Source organism: Protomyctophum bolini, assembly GCF_963924005.1.
Source record: "Protomyctophum bolini genome assembly, chromosome: 11".
NCBI classification, from domain to species: Eukaryota; Metazoa; Chordata; class Actinopteri; order Myctophiformes; family Myctophidae; genus Protomyctophum; species Protomyctophum bolini.
This window is the reverse complement of record NC_137872.1, coordinates 21,683,896-21,703,754: the sequence shown is the minus strand read 5'-3', so window position 1 is coordinate 21,703,754 and position 19,859 is coordinate 21,683,896. Positions and strand designations below refer to the sequence as shown.

Sequence of the window (19,859 nt, the reverse complement as noted above, 5' to 3'; positions counted from 1 at the left end):
CCATAGCGACTGCTTCCGTCACAGGTTCAAATGATTGTAGTGGTGTAAAAGTACAAACATGGAAATACTCCAGTAAAGCAAAATGTATTCAAATGTGTACTTAAGTACAGTATTTGAGTACAAGTACTTAGTTTCCACCACTGACCTTTCGGGTATTTTGTATTTACAACCATCTTGTTAACTAACATGCTGTTAATTAATTTGAGCATGTTTTGAAAAAGACCCCCAGTGACTCATTCCCCTTATTAGACGTGAACATTAATTATCTTCCAACATTGCACCTGTTGTTATATTTCATCATCAGCCCTGGGCCAGATGTCATCAGTGGTAAACACACACCATGTTTTCAACAATACAACTAAAACGATTGTTAAAAATGGATATGTGAAGTAACATCGATGAACTTAAAACATTAGGCTACATATTTCAAATAAGGCTTATATGCCTGTCACAATTATTACAAATCATCTAATCGCAATTATGTGAGAGTCTCAATTATTTTTGCATAATCATCATTCTCGTTTGAATATTTGCTACTACCACAAGAGCTGCACCGTCCTTTAAAATATTGAGAAATGTTCATATATTTGCCAACATAAAACAAAGTGGAAATAGCCGATCTTCAAGCTAAAAATGCTGTGACGTGTTTTGAACTTGTAGATTAGCCATTTCGTTTTTTTTTAAGTATAATGTTAAATTAAATTATGTAAGATATGTGTCACATATCTTCCCCATGCACGTTGTTTACGAAGCAAATCATTTCACAGATTAAAATGTCATAATCGTGACAGCCCTAATTAGGCTTTAGATAATCTGCTGTTGGTATTAAGTATGTTCTCTACTGTATTATGATGTAGCTTCTAGCTAAATCTGGCATGTTTTTATTTTTATTTTTATTTTTATATCACGTTCAGTTGATTGAATTCACGTATTGAATGTTCATTAATGTGAATTATTATCCGTCTAAATGAACAAAAAACGAAGTAAAGATTTGGGTGAGAGAGTTACTTGTAGACAGCCAACCGTTCCTTGAAATAAGGAATCATTCCTTATTTGGAGACTAGACATGTCCCTTATTATTGAATTGACACGGGACACGCTTTGTTCCTTATTTTTGGGAATCAATCAATCAAACATCTTACAAGTTCAAACAGGTCATTATACTATAATACCATTTGTAACCACTATAAACCTTCTAGACTTGGTATGGCTTATAGATCAGCTCGATTTAAGGCTATATGTTCCTCCTTGCTGGGGTTCAAGTGGTTAATATTATAGGTATACAAACTGTACATATACTGCATGTGTGCAGTGACATTTTATCTTTAGGCGTCGCTTTTTTTTCTTAGAAAAAAGGGAAATAAGGGTGTCCCTTATTAGATTGTCAAATAGTTGTCAACCCTAAGAGTGACGCTATAGGAGGTTGAAAGTGAATGCACTTCCAAAGTATACATTGTGTAAGTCACAATCGCATGATTTACTTATCGAAAATATGAGGTTTTGCCAAATTCTGCCGTTTAATCCCTGCAACTGTGAGGCTTTCAAAATAAGAGGCTATTTTATTTGTACACAGTTGGAAATGTGTAATGTTATTATTACACAACACAGGTTTTATTTTTAAATCTACCTAATGGAAGTAGGAAGTGGATCGTGCATGGACAAATGTGTCAGTGGCAAAGTCATGTCCTTATCCGTGGAAATTTTTAAATTTTCGGTTTCACACACTATTATGTTATTTCGATCGTAAGACCCAGTTACTGAATGTCAGGTCTCCAGGTTTTCTTCAGAATATGTACAGTATGAATACTAGCCTGGGCTGGTAATCCAGTCTGCATGGCAGTGTGCTGCGGGTTTGACTCCTGATCCTGACGACCTTTACTGCATGTCACCCCCCCCCATCTCTCTCCCAATTTCCTATCCTATACTGTCTATCCCTCCATAAAAAATATAAACAAAGAAAAACATTAGTATGATACTGATTTACTATGCCACTATTGCACATTATGAGTCCACTAGTACTAGTGGAGGACCCCATAACTCTGAGAGACTATGACTAAAACTAGCCTAAATCAAATTTCAAAATCAACAAGCCCTGCCTCCCACTTCTGCTTGATCGGCCCAGGTGGGTGTGTGTAATGGCAGGTGGCACAGGGGATGGAACTGCACTATAAAACGTAACCACTGGACAATGTATTTACAGAAGGGCCCCCCCTTCTGTAAATGCATTGTCCAGTGGTTAAGTGGGGGATGTTAGACAGAGGAGGACAATCAGGACATCAGCCATGAGGGTTTCTCTAGACATACGCCTGCTTTTGTACTTGTTCTTTTCATTCTCTCCTTTGTCTTCATCTTCCTCCCCTTGTGAGTTACAGGCACCGTTTAATCTCAACAGAATCTACGAGCCTGGGGACTTGGTGCTGGGCGCCGTGTTTGATATCCACCTCTCCTCTGTGTTCCCCGATCTGTCCTTCACCTCCGACCAACAGGACCCCGTTTGCTATGGGTGAGTGTCACAAATGCAATAGCAAGCAAGAGAACCGGGGAACCTTGTTTTGATTTATAGTGTGGCACTGGTTCCCAAAAGGCTGGGCCGGGACCCATTTCTATGGGTTCCTTTATTTTTTGTTTCCTACATTTTGTTTTTAATTAATTTATCATTTCAAAACATAAAAAAAAAAAAACATACCCAAACAATGCAATTTGTTCATGAATTCAAAACAAATGTAATGATTATTTTCCCAATGTTCTGAATAAATTAAATATATATCAAACAAATTCCATAAATTAGAAAACAAGTGAGTAGTGAAAATAAGTGAAAATAAAATAAAATGCTACTTTCACTATAGTCTGGGTTCCAGTCGGCGGTCAAACATCTAACTTATCTTTTTGTGTCACGGGCTAAAACGTTTGGGAACCACTGCAGTATATGGTACCATAGGATTAGTTGATGTTGTGTATTTCCACAAAGATCAATATACAGGTTACAGTGGGGATTCTATGTGTTAGTTTCAGCATTGACGAGTTCAGATTGGCCCAGACCATGGCTTTTGCCGTTACAGAGATCAACGGGAACCCCAGGCTGCTGCCCAACATGACTCTGGGGTATATTCTCTATGACACCTGTCTCACACTGGAGATGGCATTCCGTGCAGCGTTGTCATCGATCAGTGGGAGAGAGGCGCAGATCCAATTGGACGAGGGCTGTGTCGGCTCTCCTCCGGTGCTCGGAATTGTGGGTGATCCTTCCTCAGCCAATTCTGTTGCCGTCTCTAGTTTGTTAAGTCGGTTCAGAGTGCCCCTGGTAAGTTGCTTATGACGGATGACCCCCACCCCCCTTTTTTCCCTTCTTCCAGTAGCTGATATGCTTAGTTTTGGTGATTTGGTTGTTTATCAAGCTTTATATCAAGGTTCAACGATCAAGGTTCATGGTCGTGCTTCATTGTTACATCTTGTGTACAGGTGCATAAGAGTAAAACGTATCTTTGTTTGGCTTCCTTCAATGCAGCAGTATAAGTAATCTCCTATACATTAGTGTCAATGGCAAATAAAGTCTATTCAATAAGAATAAGAAGAAGAATGACAAGATTTTAAATAAAGAGCAAAAAAAGAGAGAGAACATCAGCCTGAACATCAGCATGTACAGTACATGTGCATATACCGGTAATCTTGGTATATTATATACACCAACATATAGCTAACTTCACAGTGTACTGCAGATTATGTAGGAACAGTTCAAGCGTATTAGAATGCAAGACATGACATGACAGGAGAGGTAAGGTGTGAGAGGAGAGGACAGGAGAGGTAAGAGGTGTGAGAGGGTTTAATGTTTCCTTTTGTTCATTCTAGTTCTTGTTGTTCATGTGCCTGATTGTACGGTGAAAGGAACTTGAAAGGCATACTGTCAAGTGTCAATCTATTGCAGGCAAGAGCAAGCGAGTGGACCAGGCAGATGAGTTAGGTCTGTCACAAGTAACATAATCACAATTATTTGAGATAATCACAATTATTTTGCATAATCTTCAAGTTGAAAAATGTTAATATTATTTGCAAATTGTGGAAACAGCCGAACCAAACTAGAACCTCAAAACGTGTCACATTGTGACACGTTTTGAGCTTGTAGATCGGCTTTCCATTATTTGTGTTTTTTTCTTGAAGCATAAAGGTAATAAATTATGTAAGTTATCCGTCATATCTGCCCTATGCACCTTTTGTTTATAAAGCCTAAAAGCCAAACAGAAATGTAATTTGTATTCATAATGTTCCAATGTTCAATGACAAAGGGAAAAAAACAATTAAATCGTTAGCCACAATCATTATTGGCGCGACAATTTATCTTCAAGTCAAATGTAATCGTGACAGCCCTACAGATGAGCTAGGTTTTCATAAGGTGACCTTATGGAACCTTACTCTGACCTTAGGTCAGAGTGCAATGAATTTGTGTTCAAGCCCAAGGTTTGATTCATCCTGGAGCTGAGAGTTGGAATCCTAAGGCCCTGAGTGTCACATCACAGCTTTACAGTTGTGAAACAGTTCTGATCGAGTGTCACATCACAGCTTTACATGTGAAACAGTTCTGATCGAGTGTCACATCACAGCTTTACAGTCGGTGGATTTCTTTTTTTTTTTTTTTTTAGATTACGCCTTTTATTGTTTTTTTGAAGGGACAGACAGTAGGCTGACAGGAAACGGGAGAGAGATGGGGGGGGAAGACATGCAGTAAAGGCTGTGTCGGGCTCGGGAGTCGAACCCGCGGCGCACTGCGTCTGGATTACCAGTCGGGTGCCCAGACGGTTACGCCACCGCCTGGGCCGGTGGAATTTGTTTTTGTTCAATTATTTGGAAAATAATCTATCTCATGGCCACACATAGCCTAATGTCTTTGTACATAACTATGTTTGGGGAGTAAGTTATTTGGCCCAATATTCAGAATGTTTTACAAATTAAAACATTAAACTTTATGCAATATGCACATAATGCATGTCCCTGGCTCTGTAAATTACTGCACGCAATTCTCAATGTATTGGGTTAAACTGAACTGGCTGAGATGACCTCTCCTCATAAAGCCTTCTCTGGTGAGAGAGAGAGATTATTAACATACACTACCATAATGAATGGACAAAGTCAATAACACATTCAATAATGTGTGTATTTATTTATTTATTATCAGTCCTCACTCCACTCACAATCACATGCTTTGCTTGCAAGGGAAATGTGTCTATAAAAACAGAAATATGTAGGCTATGTTGTTGTCGGGAAGAAACCTCTTGTATCTCCATATTTTAAATGAAGTACCTACTTGATTGTACTACAGCGTCACACAAAAGCATCAAAGTAGCAGATCTGCAAGCTTTGAGATTTTAGATCTGCTACGTTTTGAATTTGAATTTGGGAAAAGTGATTAACAGTTGTGGACATAATGAGGTTTCTGCCCGACAGAGACGTCATTACAGAACAGATGTCTTGTGTGTTCTTTCAGGTCAGTTCCCATGCCATGTGCTCCTGTCTGAGTGACCGGTACCAGCACCCTTCCTTCTTCAGAACAATCGTTAGTAATACCATCCAGGTGGGCTTCTAGTAGGCTACATGTTATACCTCTAGTGAGTGTCTAGTTTAATTTCAACGTATAGGTGGTAAAACGTGATTTTATTTGCCTCATTGTAGCAGCATAGAAACAGTCATAAAGACAACAGTAAAATAGGATTGACGGATACTGATCCTATAGCCCAGTGGTTCACAAACTGTGGTGCGTGCACCCCTTGTGGTGCGCGAACGCCTTCTAGGGGGTGCGCGGCATGAAAAGTGCTATGGTTTTATTTTAAATATATTAACATACAATGCCAATACATGACAAGTAATGCAGAATATAGCCTATATGCTGCATATATTATGCCATATTCAGGTTCATATATGTGCATATTGTGGCAAACCAGGGGAAACAGCCAGGCCTATTCCCCACAGAATGAGGCTGGGGGAGGTGATAGAGGGAGTATATCACCCTGTACAGGTATTGCAGCCAATGGGAGCCTGGACATGGACGCACCTGCAGCCGGTAAGGCAATCACCAGAAGCTTTTAAATAGCCGACGCCCAAGCTGTCTGGTGAGTCAGTTTGAACTAATGGAGGAGTGAGGAAGGAGGAATCACTCTGTTCATGAGGAGGCTGGTATGAGGGAGATCTCACAAGCCGACTGAACTCCACAAGGGAGAGCCTACAGCACTCTCCCCCCACTGAGTAAAGTAGTCACTAGCTCTCGATCTCTCTGCTCTACCCACAGCAGGACTGCATGTGAATAGAAGCCCAAATCCCTGACAAGAGGAACCCTGTGTTGACGTTTTGCCCCGTTTTCCCCTTTCCCTAACACTTTAATAAACAACGTTAAACTAACTTCGCCACTCACTTTGCCAAAAAGAATAACACGTTGTTTATATTATTTATCCTTTATCCAACCAGGTGCAGGCTATGCTCCAGATCATGAGACGGTTCGGGTGGACCTGGGTAGGACTGTTGTTTATTGACGACGCCTACGGCCGCGACGCGGCCCTGCTCTTCCAGTCGGAGCTGGCCCAGTCCGGCTGGGCCTGCCTGGCCTACGTGGAGGCTCTGCCATGGGACAGCGACCCCGCCCAAACACAGAGGGTCGTCTCCATGATGAACACATCCACGGCCCGCGTGGTCGTTGTGATCGCGTACGGGCTCCCTTCGATTACACTCCTGGACGAGGTTGGACGAGGATCTATGTTAATTTAGGGATTCAGAATTATTAAGGAATCTGAAATTAGTTACATAGTGAAGAAAGTGAAGACGTCCGTTAATATAGAAACATGGGTGAACGTGATTTTCTTTGGTTAAAATATGTGTTAAATAGCTCTATGTTATGATACTCGTTGATACTCTACTGTATACAGTGTTTGTTCAGTAACAGGACTCTCCATGTCTCTCTAACTCTTTTGTAAACAGAAAATGTAATTTCAGGTCACCAATTTTATCCAACCAGGATAGAGAACTGAGGATACAGAAATGCAATTGGAAGTGATTACACAAAGAAATGAGCAGAGAACTGAAACACTATAAAAATGAAGCTGATAAATGGATACTCTCTCCTGATTGGCAGGAATTTTGTCACCTACATGAAAATGTATTTTCTGTTCATCAAAGAGCTAGAGAGACAGGGAGACCCCTTGCTGAACAAAATACTCTATGTTTATAGCAATGATATAGTGCTTTTATCAAAACAGATCACTTACCCTACCTTAAATTGCAAGCATTTTGTATATCCACTGCAATTTAATCAATCTCAGGTTCATGAGAATAATGCTCAGTAATTGTGTATTTATTTTCTCTGCACAAAAAGGAAATAATGAAACCCTAAATTCACACTAAAACTAAATGTTATATTGTTATATATTATGTAATTGTATTAGTTTGCATTTGTGTAATAGTTTACAGACTGTATATTATTATTATTATACTTGTTGTTGATCCCTATCAACAGGTGGTGAAGCAGAAGGTGACAGGTCTACAGTGGATATCTCACGTGGGCTTCGCAGAGGCCACATACCTCCAGGTTCCTCGCTACGTTCCCTACCTGAGAGGCAGCCTGGGTGTCGCACTGCGCCGAGGAGACATACCGGGCTTCAAGGACTTCTTGTTGAAAATACATCCCGACAATGACGTTGACAACAGCCATGAAAATATCCTAGTGAGTCGTTTTGGTTTCATTTCAACATACCTATCCCACGTCAGATGCCGTCAATGACATTCTCCCACACCCAACACACCACCAAGGCAACTATAAGCCAGCCAGCTACTGATTCAATTCAATTCAATTTTATTAAAGTGTCAAATCACAACAAGTTGTCTCAAGACACTTTACAACCAACAAAGATCCACCCAGAGCAAGCAATATTGCGACAATGGTAACGAAAAACTCCCCTTTAGGAAGAAACGTCAGGCAGAACCCGACTCTAGGCTGGGCGGCCATCTGCCTCGACCGTGTCGGGGGAGAGGGGGGGGGGGGGGAGGGGTAGAGGGGGAATAGGAAGAAAGAATACAAGAGAAATAGACGGGGTGGGCTTCATGAAGAGGCCTGGTCCACGGTCACACTCGGCAGTCAGTTGGGGTTATTAGAGGTCCACGGAACTGCGAAGTGGAAGACGAAAAGAGACTCCGGGGAGGGATTCCCCGGATGTTGGGTTAGTGGCAGACCGTACTGGAGCCTATACAGTGTATATTACAAGCACTGCTGGGAGACAACCCCACACAAACAATGTACGATTATGGCATTTAGCAGACACACAACACAGGTGCGGGTTTTGGCGGGAGGTTCCCCTTACTCAGTTCTCACTCTTATGACTTTGTCGGGTGAGCGAGTACTGGAGACAAGTCTAGCTATAGGCTTTGTAGAGAAAGGTTTTTAACCTAGTCTTGAATGTGCAGAGCGTGTCAGCCCCACGGACCGAAGGTGGGAGAAGGTTCCACATTTGAGGTGCCTGGGACCTAAACGCCCTGCCTCCTATTGTAACTTTTGATATTTTTGGGACAGTAAGCCGTGTAGGGCCCCTTATTAATCAGCCAGCAGCCAGGTGTCTCAGCTGCCCTGAAAAGCGGTGATTAGGGGGTCGTCACATAACTAGGGTTAGTGGCATATATGCTGAGACAATCCGTTTTTGGGGTGACCACCAGGGAAAGAATTTAACAGAGGCAATGCCCCTCAGTTTGACCTTTTTGCCCCCCTCAATAAATGATGCCTTGATGCCCCGCCCATGCTGCCCATTGATGATTCTGTGTGTGTATAAGTCTTGGTTAGATGGAAGATCACATCCGCTGTGGCGTTGGCTGACACAAGCTATTATATTTCTGTTTAACTCTCAACGTTGTTTCTTCAGGTGAGGCAGTTTTGGGAGCACACATTTCAGTGTAAATATGCGCCCCTTCCGCCAGAGTGGGCGGATGCTGGTGGTAAAGTGTGTACTGGACAAGAGGACCTGGCAACAGCAGGAACCAAACTGTTGGATGTGGCAGAGCTCAGGGCAGAATCTAACGTGTACAGAGCTGTGTATGCTCTGGCCCATGCCCTCCACGACATGCTGCAGTGTGAGCCAGGAAGAGGGCCTTTCACTGGCCACAGCTGTGCCAGTTTGCATACAGTCCAGCCATGGCAGGTGTGATATTAATACATAGTTTACTGGAGTTTCTAGTTGGATTTAATGTTCAATAATAATGAATATACATGTACATACTGACTTTGACACAAAGCATGAGAGATTGTCATACTAGGATGAACCTGTATCAATAATCGTCTTAGAATGATGTCTTATTTTCTTATTTTTTTATTTACATTTTTTTTCACATATATATTTTTGCAGGTATTCTGTGCAGGGAGCCTCCCTCCCCATACAGTAATGCACATAAACAGCTCCTGTCAGTGTCACTATATGGTGTATACTTTTTTTTCTCTTTTTAATCTCGTGATCTTAATTGTGTTCATCACCTGTTCTAGCTTGTGTATTACCTGGAAAAGGTCAACTTCACCACAACCGTTGGTGATCAGGTATCATTTGACGGGAACAGTGAAGCCGAACCAATCATGGATATCATGAACTGGGCGTGGCTGCCTGAAGGAAGCATTCATATACAGAGTGTGGGTGTGTTCAAGAGGTCAGCCTCGACGGGGGCTGCACTCATCCTTGATGAGGACAGAATCTTCTGGAACTTTGACTCCAATAAGGTCACTTTGGCTTTGTCGAGCTATTGTCGAGCTCCTGATGTGAAGGTAATTTAGTTTGGACTGAAACTGATCTTTGTTAACTTTCCTCTTTAGCCGCTTCGGTCAGTGTGCAGTGAGAGCTGTTCCCCTGGAACCCGTCTGGCCAGAAGGAAAGGGGAACCTGTCTGCTGCTTCGACTGCATTGCTTGTTCTGAAGGAGAGATCAGCAATGAGACTGGTAGATTTACATTATGTACTGCATGTACAGATTATTTTTAACCCGTTAAAACCGGGAAAGCATCACTTTGAGCAACATTTTATACTTTGGCTATTAAAAACATAGCAGATATACAAGCTCATAGCACGGCACAAAGTGACCCCCAGAAGCAAAGATTTGATGTTTAATGTTTGCTTTAAAAACAAATCTATATATTCAAATATTTGCACAGATTTCCATGATTTTTCAAACATAGCAGATCTACAAGTTCATAAAGCAGCAAGAAGTGATATTCTGAGATGGGGGTCCAAGGCCAAATACATATAATTTTGGCATGAAAAGTTTGAGATGAGAACGACTGATATAGCAACATATTGTTTTTGTTGTATTTTTTCTTAGAAAACAGAATCGGGTCCTCGGGTTAAGAAGACTGATATTGTCCTTGTCTGTCCCGTTAATATTCTTTTCTTTGTTAGACTCAACAGAGTGTACCAGTTGTCCAAAGGACTTCTGGTCCAGTCCCCAGCGTGACCACTGTGTGCCTAAGAGCGTGGAGTTCCTCTCCTACCATGAGGCCCTGGGTATCTCCTTGACAACCTTCTCATTGCTAGGTACACTTATCTCTGCCGTTGTCATTGGAATCTTCGTCTATCACCGAGACACGCCCATGGTACGCGCCAACAACTCAGAACTCAGCTTCCAACTGTTGATGTCACTCATACTGTGTTTCCTGTGCTCACTTCTGTTCATTGGTCGTCCCAGACTCTGGACTTGTCAGCTGAGGCATGCAGTGTTTGGGATCAGCTTTGTGCTGTGCATCTCATGTATCCTGGTAAAGACTATGGTGGTGTTGGCTGTGTTCAAGGCCTCCAAGCCTGGGGGTGCAGCCATTATTAAGTGGTTTGGAGCTATGCAGCAGAGAGGAACAGTTCTGGTTCTTACTTCCGTCCAGGCAATAATCTGCACAGCCTGGCTTCTGTCTGCCTCACCAACTCCTCATAAAAACACACAATACAACATTGATAAGATAGTCTATGAGTGTGAAGTGGGATCAACAGTTGGTTTTGCAGTGCTGTTAGGTTATATTGGTTTGCTGGCAGTACTTAGCTTCGTCCTAGCATTCATGGCAAGGAATCTTCCAGACAACTTCAATGAAGCCAAGTTAATCACTTTCAGCATGTTGATCTTCTGTGCCGTGTGGATAGCCTTCATCCCAGCATATATCAGCTCTCCAGGAAAATATGCTGATGTGGTGGAGGTATTTGCTATTTTAGCATCTAGTTTTGGCCTTTTGGTGGCGCTGTTTGGTCCAAAGTGTTATATAATGCTTTTGAAACCTGAGAGAAACACTAAGAAGTCCATCATGGGTCGCGGTGCCACCAAGACATAGAAGCAGAAATATATGTGGTGAATAAATGTGAAGTTTATATAGGCTAGATATATTTGTTTACTGATCACCTTGATCCAGATCTTTTTATTTATTATTTTCTATACCAGATTAAACTAACATATTAAAAATAACACCTCTTCATTCTCTGAGTGTCAAATTACAGGTCTATAAGAGAGGCAAATGCATGTATGCTATATTAAACTTGCCTAGAGGGTGGGTGGACATTGGATGTCATGGACGTAACATCCAGACCAAACACTGTTAAGGGGTCAGGCATGAGAACACAGGGATAGCCTGGCCCAGACCAGACACTGTTCAGGGGTCAGACATGAGCACACAGGGGTAGCCTGGCCCAGACCAGACACTGTTCAGGGGTCAGACATGAGAACACAGGGGTAGCCTGGCCCAGACCAGACACTGTTCAGGGGTCAGACATGAGAACACAGGGGTAGCCTGGCCGAGACCAGACACTGTTCAGGGGTCAGACATGAGAACACAGGGGTAGCCTGGCCCAGACCAGACACTGTTCAGGGGTCAGACATGAGAACACAGGGGTAGCCTGGCCCAGACCAGACACTGTTCAGGGGTCAGACATGAGAACACAGGGGTAGCCTGGCCCAGACCAGACACTGTTCAGGGGTCAGACATGAGAACACAGGGGTAGCCTGGCCCAGACCAGACACTGTTCAGGGGTCAGACATGAGAACACAGAGGTAGCCTGGCCCAGACCAGACACTGTTCAGGGGTCAGACATGAGAACACAGAGGTAGCCTGGCCCAGACCAGACACTGTTCAGGGGTCAGACTGAGAACACAGGGGTAGCCTGGCCCAGACCAGACACTGTTCAGGGGTCAGACATGAGCACACAGGGGTAGCCTGGCCCAGACCAGACACTGTTCAGGGGTCAGACATGAGAACACAGGGGTAGCCTGGCCCAGACCAGACACTGTTCAGGGGTCAGACATGAGAACACAGAGGTAGCCTGGCCGAGACCAGACACTGTTCAGGGGTCAGACATGAGAACACAGGGGTAGCCTGGCCCAGACCAGACACTGTTCAGGGGTCAGACATGAGAACACAGAGGTAGCCTGGCCCAGACCAGACACTGTTCAGGGGTCAGACATGAGAACACAGAGGTAGCCTGGCCCAGACCAGACACTGTTCAGGGGTCAGACATGAGAACACAGGGGTAGCCTGGCCCAGACCAGACACTGTTCAGGGGTCAGACATGAGAACACAGGGGTAGCCTGGCCCAGACAGTGTGATTTCTGGTATAGAGAGGCGAGTGCCGCCGAGATCACGTCGGTGGATCCTATTAGTTCACCAATCCGAGTCTTTGCTTACGTACAGGCTGTACAGCCAAGGGGTCTCTTTTACACAAAATACATTTAGATTTGTATATACTATGTGTATATAATTACCCACGCACGCGCACACACACACACACACACACACACACACACACACACAGCTTCTGAGCGATGTGGTATCAAAGTGATGCAGCACTTATACAGTAGGTGGGTGTGTAGGCAGAGTACAGACGTCTAGACTACAATAAAATGGCCCATGACTTGCACAATTAGGGCGACTTTATTAAGGGAACGTTTGGGTCAGTAAACCATCTTCAGGGACCTCAGATGGTCACGGCCGTATACCTGGCATAAATCAATGGAATACTTTCATGTCTGAACATGTGTTGGGTCAATTTATTCATGTATTTATTAAGTAGCCGTGTAATAAGCAGGATATTACACAGCTGTATGAAAGGCTAACCTGAAACATTTTTTAAACACTTTTCACTCATATCATACGAGTAATAATCTATATACTAACATAATTCTTTCATGATTGAAACATTGACAGTGCCTCTTCGATTGACCTATTAAGTGGAATATTTTCTTAATCCATCTTAGTCTACCTGTAGACACAATCCATCTGTGCTGAACTGTGTCTGTCTGTCCATGAGTAGCTGTCTGCCTGCCTGTCCAATTCTCCATGAGTAGCTGTCTGTCTGCCTGTCTATGAGTATAGCTGTCTGACTGCCTGCCTGTCCAATTCTCCATGAGTAGCTGTCTGTCTGCCTGTCTATGAGTAGCTGTCTGACTGCCTGCCTGTCCAATTCTCCATGAGTAGCTGTCTGTCTGTCTGCCTGTCTATGAGTAGCTGTCTGCCTGCCTGCCAGCCAGCAAGTTGGTTAACAGAAAATAAATTGTTATGGCTGAGTAAAATAAAATACAATAAACACAATTTGCCTGAAAATAGATTACCCAGCTATGACCTTTTTCATGAAAAAAAATGAGTAGTGATATGGCTGACTGAGTAAAATAAAACAATCTACCTGAAAATAGATAGCTATAAGTGAAGAGCCATTTCCGCAATTTCCATTTCCGCAATTTCCTCAATTTCCATTTCCGCAATTTGGATCTGGGCGTACAGTAGGTCTTATTTCTTCCTGTCTATCTTGCTCATCATAGCCTTGACGTCGATGGGGGCGGCGGCCAAGGCCGCCTTGGCACGCTCCACCTCTTCCTGTTGCCACAGGATGATGGGACTGATGCCTGGGTTTCTGCTGCTGGCGTTCTGCTGCAACTGGGCTTCACTGAGGTGGACAAAAACAACGTAGGTTCAGCAGTAGAGACCACCCTCAACATGTCAAACTAGGGGTTATTCATGATTCTGAACCCATTCCCAAGCATCGCTTTTGCACGAAAAACACTCCTTGGGCTAAAATTGGCCATAGCCGTCTTTACAAGTGTTATGAGGTCATCACATTTGGGCACATTTGGGCAATGGCTATGATCGTTTTTAGCCCAAGGAGTGTTTTTCGTGCAAAACTAAAGCTTGGAATGGATTCAGAATTATGAATAACCCTTAGTTTGACATGTCACATCACTCACATTCTATTTAAAACCTCTTGAGCCCCATTGCATAAACAGAACACGTTCAGTTGAGAGGGGCGGAGAGGAGCAGCTGTGCTCAACTTGACCTCGCCACTCCACTGTGCTTTGCCGATGGAATTGCCCAATCAGCAAATAGACTGATATAATAATTATGACATTTATTTACCTGGATAAATGCCGTCTCTCACGATATGTAGTACATTTTCGATATATCTTATATATGAAATACACAACAGAAATGTTACTTAATAAGCAATGTGCTTGAGTAACTGAGTAACTTTCCAGACTTGTATGAAGAACGCATACCAACCTGAAGTTATGAGGCTCTGGGTTTAGGGCTTTCTTCTGCATCTCTTTATAGACGGGAGACTTCAGGTATCTGAAGAAGGTATCCTGTAGCAGAGCAAACATTCCCTTACAACAAACTACAGCACTGTTGTGAACTAATCATTAAGCATGTAACGATAGACTCAACTCACGATACGATATGTATCACGATAATGACAAATTACTGAAAAATATATTGTTTAATGATTTATCTTCCCCCCAAGCCTTTTTCATGTAAAATGACTTAATTTCTGGGCAACAACTGTAAACACCTTCTTGTTTAGAACCAGCTTGTAAAATAAAATAAAAAAGCTTTTTTTGATGGCATCTTAGGATAGATGTAGACCAATTTGACAGTGCAGAAACATAATTGCCTACCTTGATGTATTAATGAGCATCAACAACCATCACCTGGGCACAGTCACAGACACATACAGCTCCCCTCTGCAAGCCTCTACTACTGAAAGTGACTGCATGGAGTCTGTCTCATTTCTCTCCAAAAGCACTTTAATATGATGGAATATGCTTAAAGCTCACATTTCATATCACACACACACCATGTGGGTTCCTCCAGTGAGCCTACCCTCGTCTTTACTGATCACAACCCTCTCGTTTTCCTGAACCAAATGCGGAACACAAACCGAAGGTTAATGAGGTGGTCTATCTTTATGCAGTATTTCAATGTGGAGATCAGGCATATCCGTGGCAAGGATAATGTCCTGGCCGACACATTGTCACGCTCTTTTTCTGATGAGTGAATGACCTCACGTTGCACTCCCGGTATTCACCATCATATGGTGGGGGTGTTGCGTGTGGCCATGACATCACTCACACACACACACATACTCAGTCATTCAATCATTGTCTGTGCTAACTCTCTGTCTCTCCTCCCCACTCAGACTGACACACCCAGACTGGCATACCTGCAGCAGATTCCCCTAATTGTCATCTGCTGCAGCCCTCTCTATAAAAGCCAGCCAGCTCAGTGTCATGGCAGACACAGACCCAGCAACATCTCAGTCACACCATGTCAATACTTGTTTTGAGTTTACTTTAATTTACTTTAGTTTGGCCTGGGGATGACCGGCAGTCTTTGTTTTCGTTGTTAGTACTAGTTGGTTGTAAGTTAGGCGGGGGGGGGGAACGGCTTCGACGTCCCTACAGGGGGTGGCCTGGGCCCCCCCTCATTCTCCTGTGTTTGCCGGCATCTCCAGGTCTTCCTCAATTCTCCTAAGTTGGTAAAGTACCACTGAAACTTATGTATTGTTTAATATTTTGGTTGCTCACATGTTTCTAGTAATTTGATCCCTGTGGGGAAGTTTGGTTAATAAAAACCGTCAAACTTGTGATTTCGTGATGTCCTTCATTTATGTTGAGTTCTCCAATTCGAGCCACTTGTGTTATTTATGCACTTTGCTTGGAGACCGCAACACACCATAATTCACTAGCCCCCCCTTTTTTGTAAATAATCAGGATTAATATCGATATATACGATATCAGTATATCATGCACAGTATACATCTGCTGCTATGCTCATGCACGTTTTATATCTTATCTCAGGCACCATGTAAATATGTAGATATTTTGAAAAGGTGCATGCGTGTGTGCGTGCGTGTCAACGTAATGTGAACAGAGGGTGTCAGACACACCTTCTTCATCAGCAGGAAGACGTGCGTCTGTGCAGCGTCCAGAACGTAGCGGTGAGGATGTTCCAGGCCCTTCACGGTCAGCCCCATGGTACGACCGTCTATGTTGATCCAACGAGGGGCGCCGGGGGCCAGGAAGGTCCTACACACACACACACACGCATGCACGCACACACGCACACGCACACGCACACACGCACGCAAATGGAGTTTGAGGTTGCAGTGGGTTTATATACAGTAGGTGTGTCTGATGAAATTAGTGTCTAAATACTGAATGAAGCAACTTAAAAACTGAGTTGCTCACAAAAGTCTGAGTATAGACAATAAGACGCACTTGAAAATGATCTCAGCTTGTGACTTCATGGATGACGCAGCTCCGAACTTCATCTCCTCTGCCACTTCCCAGAAGGCCAAGTTCTCCCCTGGCAGACACACACACACACACACACACACACACACTTATTTTCAGAATGTAGCCTTAATTAGTATCATTGGTTCGGAATAATGTCAATTTTGTAGTTCACCTCCCTTTACCGAAGAAGACTTTGGATGTTGGAAGGAGTTATGTAAACTTGCACACATGAACGCACATACATGCGCACGCACGCACGTGCGCACACACACACACACACACACACACACACACACACACACACAGACTCACCACTGAATTCTCTCTTGAGGAATACTTTGAAGTCGTCTCGTCCGCCCAGGTCACTGAGAAGCTCCCAGAAGCTGAAGGACCAACGTTCCACACGAGTCTTAGTGGGGACGTCCACCCTGTGGACACATGAAGACATTACAGTTAGGGCAGAATTGTATCCAATCCAAATTGCCGGCCCAGCCATCAGGCAGAGTAAGCAGTTGACTAGGACTGATAAAATTAATTGAAAAGGTTTTGGGCATCACAACACACCCCTCTGACTGCTTTTTTGTTTAGCCCAGTAAAACTTTCACTGCAGGGTAATGTGCTCCTTTAAACCCTACTAAACATTTTAGAAAATCTCTGAAATATTTTTGTGAAATAGTGAAAATCTTTGTGAAGATTATTTTTCTGTATTCTTATTTTATTTTATTTTTAATCTTATTCTTTTTTTTTGCCAATAATGCCATGGCCAGTATATGGAAGCCAGGTTGAAAGTGCTTACACAGTTTTAGCCTACTTTATAATGCTGGACACGAGGGTCAAACTGGTTAATTGTTTGTAAACTAATCTTAATCCAATCAGAATAAGACACCTGTCAGAAAAGAGGCTTAGTCTTTGTATGTGTGCCTTCTTAAATTAGTGGTTCTCAATTTGTTTCATGTCAAGAACCCCAAATTAATAATAAATATATGTGGCCATGGACCCTCCATCCGAAAATATTTTGTGCCAGGGACCTCCATCCAATTAATGCAGATGATGAGTGACGTGTCCCTAATGTGTTGCCGTCTTGAGGGGGGCCTGGCTTGGAACCTAATCAGCTCCTATTGGCTAACTGGCCCTATGGCAGCTCAGAGACCCGGCTACCTGGCTACATAGCTCACTCGCTGTCAGCCCTTTGGGGAGGAAACACTGGTCTTCCCTCCAGCCGCCTACGCTCTGTTATTTTTGTCATGTCTACTTAGTTTCGTAAGTTTATGTTTTCGTTCTGCTTACCCTAGTTTACTCCCTTTGGGAAGGAGTGTTAGTCTTGTTGAGTTCTTAGTTCTGTTTGTTAGGTTCAGTTCCTTCCTTTTATTTGTTCGTTCATTTATCAACCTGTTAATGTAAGTAATTCAGTGCTCACACTCAAAGAGTCACCCGTTTGCACCACTTTGTAACTTATTGTTCCTGAGTATTAAAATAAATACTCTTTTATGAGCGGTGTTGTTCTTTCATACATTTTGCGTATCTGAGGAACCCCTGGAACCCCCTTATGCCTAGAACACTAAATAACCTTTTTGTCACACCATAACTAAACTCAATACAATATTCAATAAAAAATATTTCTCATCAAAATATATTGAAGTACAGCAATACATGGCAACTTGAGGTAGGCCTACTCTTTTTTAATATTTCATTGTGACCTTTCACAAAAAACAAACAAAAAAACAATAGATATATAGATCTCCTTTGATCCACCCATTCCTGGGGGAAAAAAGACCATTGTGGGTGTATGGGATTTTTCTCTATCACTCTATCACCAAACACCTGCCTGTAGAAAAAAACCAGGGCAGGGAAACCAACCTACCTTCTATGCCACTGAGCATCATGAAGGTACTGAAATACCCACCCTCCTCAGACATCAGCAACATTATGAAAATTACACAAATGTAATGTGAAAATCACCCGTGTTAAAGATCTAATAATAAGGTTCGGTTATCATTTAGTTGCATGGGGACCACCTGCAACCCTCTCAAGGACCACTGTTGGTCCCTGGACCACTGGTTGAGATCCCCTGACCTAGAGAACTGAGCACCATGTTGTCAAGAACCCTGGTGGGAATCGTGTGAAATGCTGGGGTGAGAAGGTCAAAGGTCAAGGTCACAAGCAAACTGAGAACGAATGGGGTGTTATATGTCCCTTACCGTCTCATGTTGAGACTCCAGTATGTGTCGTTGTCAGACTGCCAGGGGTTGCTGGGCAAACACGGTGCCAGGAACGGATCGTGGTTCTTGTAGGTTGTGACAAACTTCACCAGTCTGCAGTAGCCCAAGAGGGAGGGGTTGGGGGGTGGGGGAAACACACCGCTTAACTACGCCTGTCACAATTATTACATAATTACATAATCGCAATTATATGTGATCATTGCAATTATTTTTAATGACTTAATGACACTAAACAAGAAAATCACAAATTACATTAGATAATTGACACTGGGTGAAAACAATGGGTTGTAAAATCGTGGGATAACAATGTAAGTAAGAAAATAACATAATAAAAGGTTGCCATCCTGAGGTGACAGATACTTACGCTCCAAGGGAAACGCTAGATTTGACCTTTGAACTCCTGATCGCTTGCTCGTAGAATATATTCTAGGAGAAAAACCGTTAGGTCATCTTTAATTCCTTCAAATCATATTTTAGTCATTGTATACGTGTCCACTCTTCCACTGTTCTAAATTCACCAGATCTAAGTTTAATTCATGTTACATCACATGTGGATGATGATTCTCAAGTGTCCAGGGTAAAGATTAGGGCTGTTTATCTCAAACCTTTTAACCCATTTAGGCCTGAGATCAGATTCTAAAAATGTCTTCTACATCCTGAGAGTTTTCTGAAAAAGCCATGTTTCTTTGTCAGTCGTTCTTTGATTTTTCAAAAATAGAAGATCTACAAGCTTGTAGATCTGCTATTTTTCAATATCTAAAGCATAGCATAATGCTAACACCAAAAGGGGTTCCCGGCCAAAATGGGTTTTAAGAGCCTTCTATAAGGATGTGGTCACACCAAACTTTAATTCTGCCTATGAGGGTGGATTCTGCCAATGCTTTTCAAGCTGTGTTTTTTGGCGGAAATCCTTGAATGGCACCACGGCATTATTTATATGAATACTGAGGTGAAACATAATCTTGACTGCATCATGTGCTAACATTTTCAAAAGTTATAGGCCTATTAAAAGGGGAAATTATTACTCACCATGCGTCTGTACTGGTCAAAGGTGATTTTCTTAAAGACGAGAGAGAGAAAAATCATGAATTTGTCATTGTAA

General features: G+C 42.7%; 2 protein-coding genes across 2 annotated transcripts in view; one reads left to right on the top strand and one right to left on the bottom strand.

The window, feature by feature from the left end:
* Positions 1 to 1,630: 1,630 nt before the first annotated feature.
* LOC308323356 (extracellular calcium-sensing receptor-like) lies at positions 1,631 to 11,313 on the top strand (the record flags this gene model as incomplete). The annotated part of the gene is made up of 10 exons (XM_080775085.1): positions 1,631 to 1,636; positions 2,373 to 2,503; positions 3,013 to 3,301; positions 5,477 to 5,563; positions 6,451 to 6,720; positions 7,493 to 7,699; positions 8,886 to 9,161; positions 9,500 to 9,727; positions 9,821 to 9,944; positions 10,400 to 11,313. The coding sequence occupies 10 exons, from the start codon at positions 1,631 to 1,633 to the stop codon at positions 11,311 to 11,313; spliced, it is 2,532 nt and encodes an 843-aa protein (XP_080631211.1).
* A 2,442-nt stretch (positions 11,314 to 13,755) lies between these two features.
* Positions 13,756 to 19,859, bottom strand: part of rgs9a (regulator of G protein signaling 9a) — a gene marked incomplete at both ends in the record, with an annotated part of 15,504 nt that continues 9,400 nt past the window's right edge. The window contains 8 exons of the mRNA XM_080775404.1: positions 13,756 to 13,912; positions 14,524 to 14,606; positions 16,190 to 16,328; positions 16,521 to 16,608; positions 16,851 to 16,966; positions 18,737 to 18,850; positions 19,122 to 19,183; positions 19,787 to 19,816. Coding sequence (XP_080631530.1) covers positions 13,756 to 13,912; positions 14,524 to 14,606; positions 16,190 to 16,328; positions 16,521 to 16,608; positions 16,851 to 16,966; positions 18,737 to 18,850; positions 19,122 to 19,183; positions 19,787 to 19,816 — 789 coding nt within the window. The remainder of the gene's footprint in view (positions 13,913 to 14,523; positions 14,607 to 16,189; positions 16,329 to 16,520; positions 16,609 to 16,850; positions 16,967 to 18,736; positions 18,851 to 19,121; positions 19,184 to 19,786; positions 19,817 to 19,859) is intronic.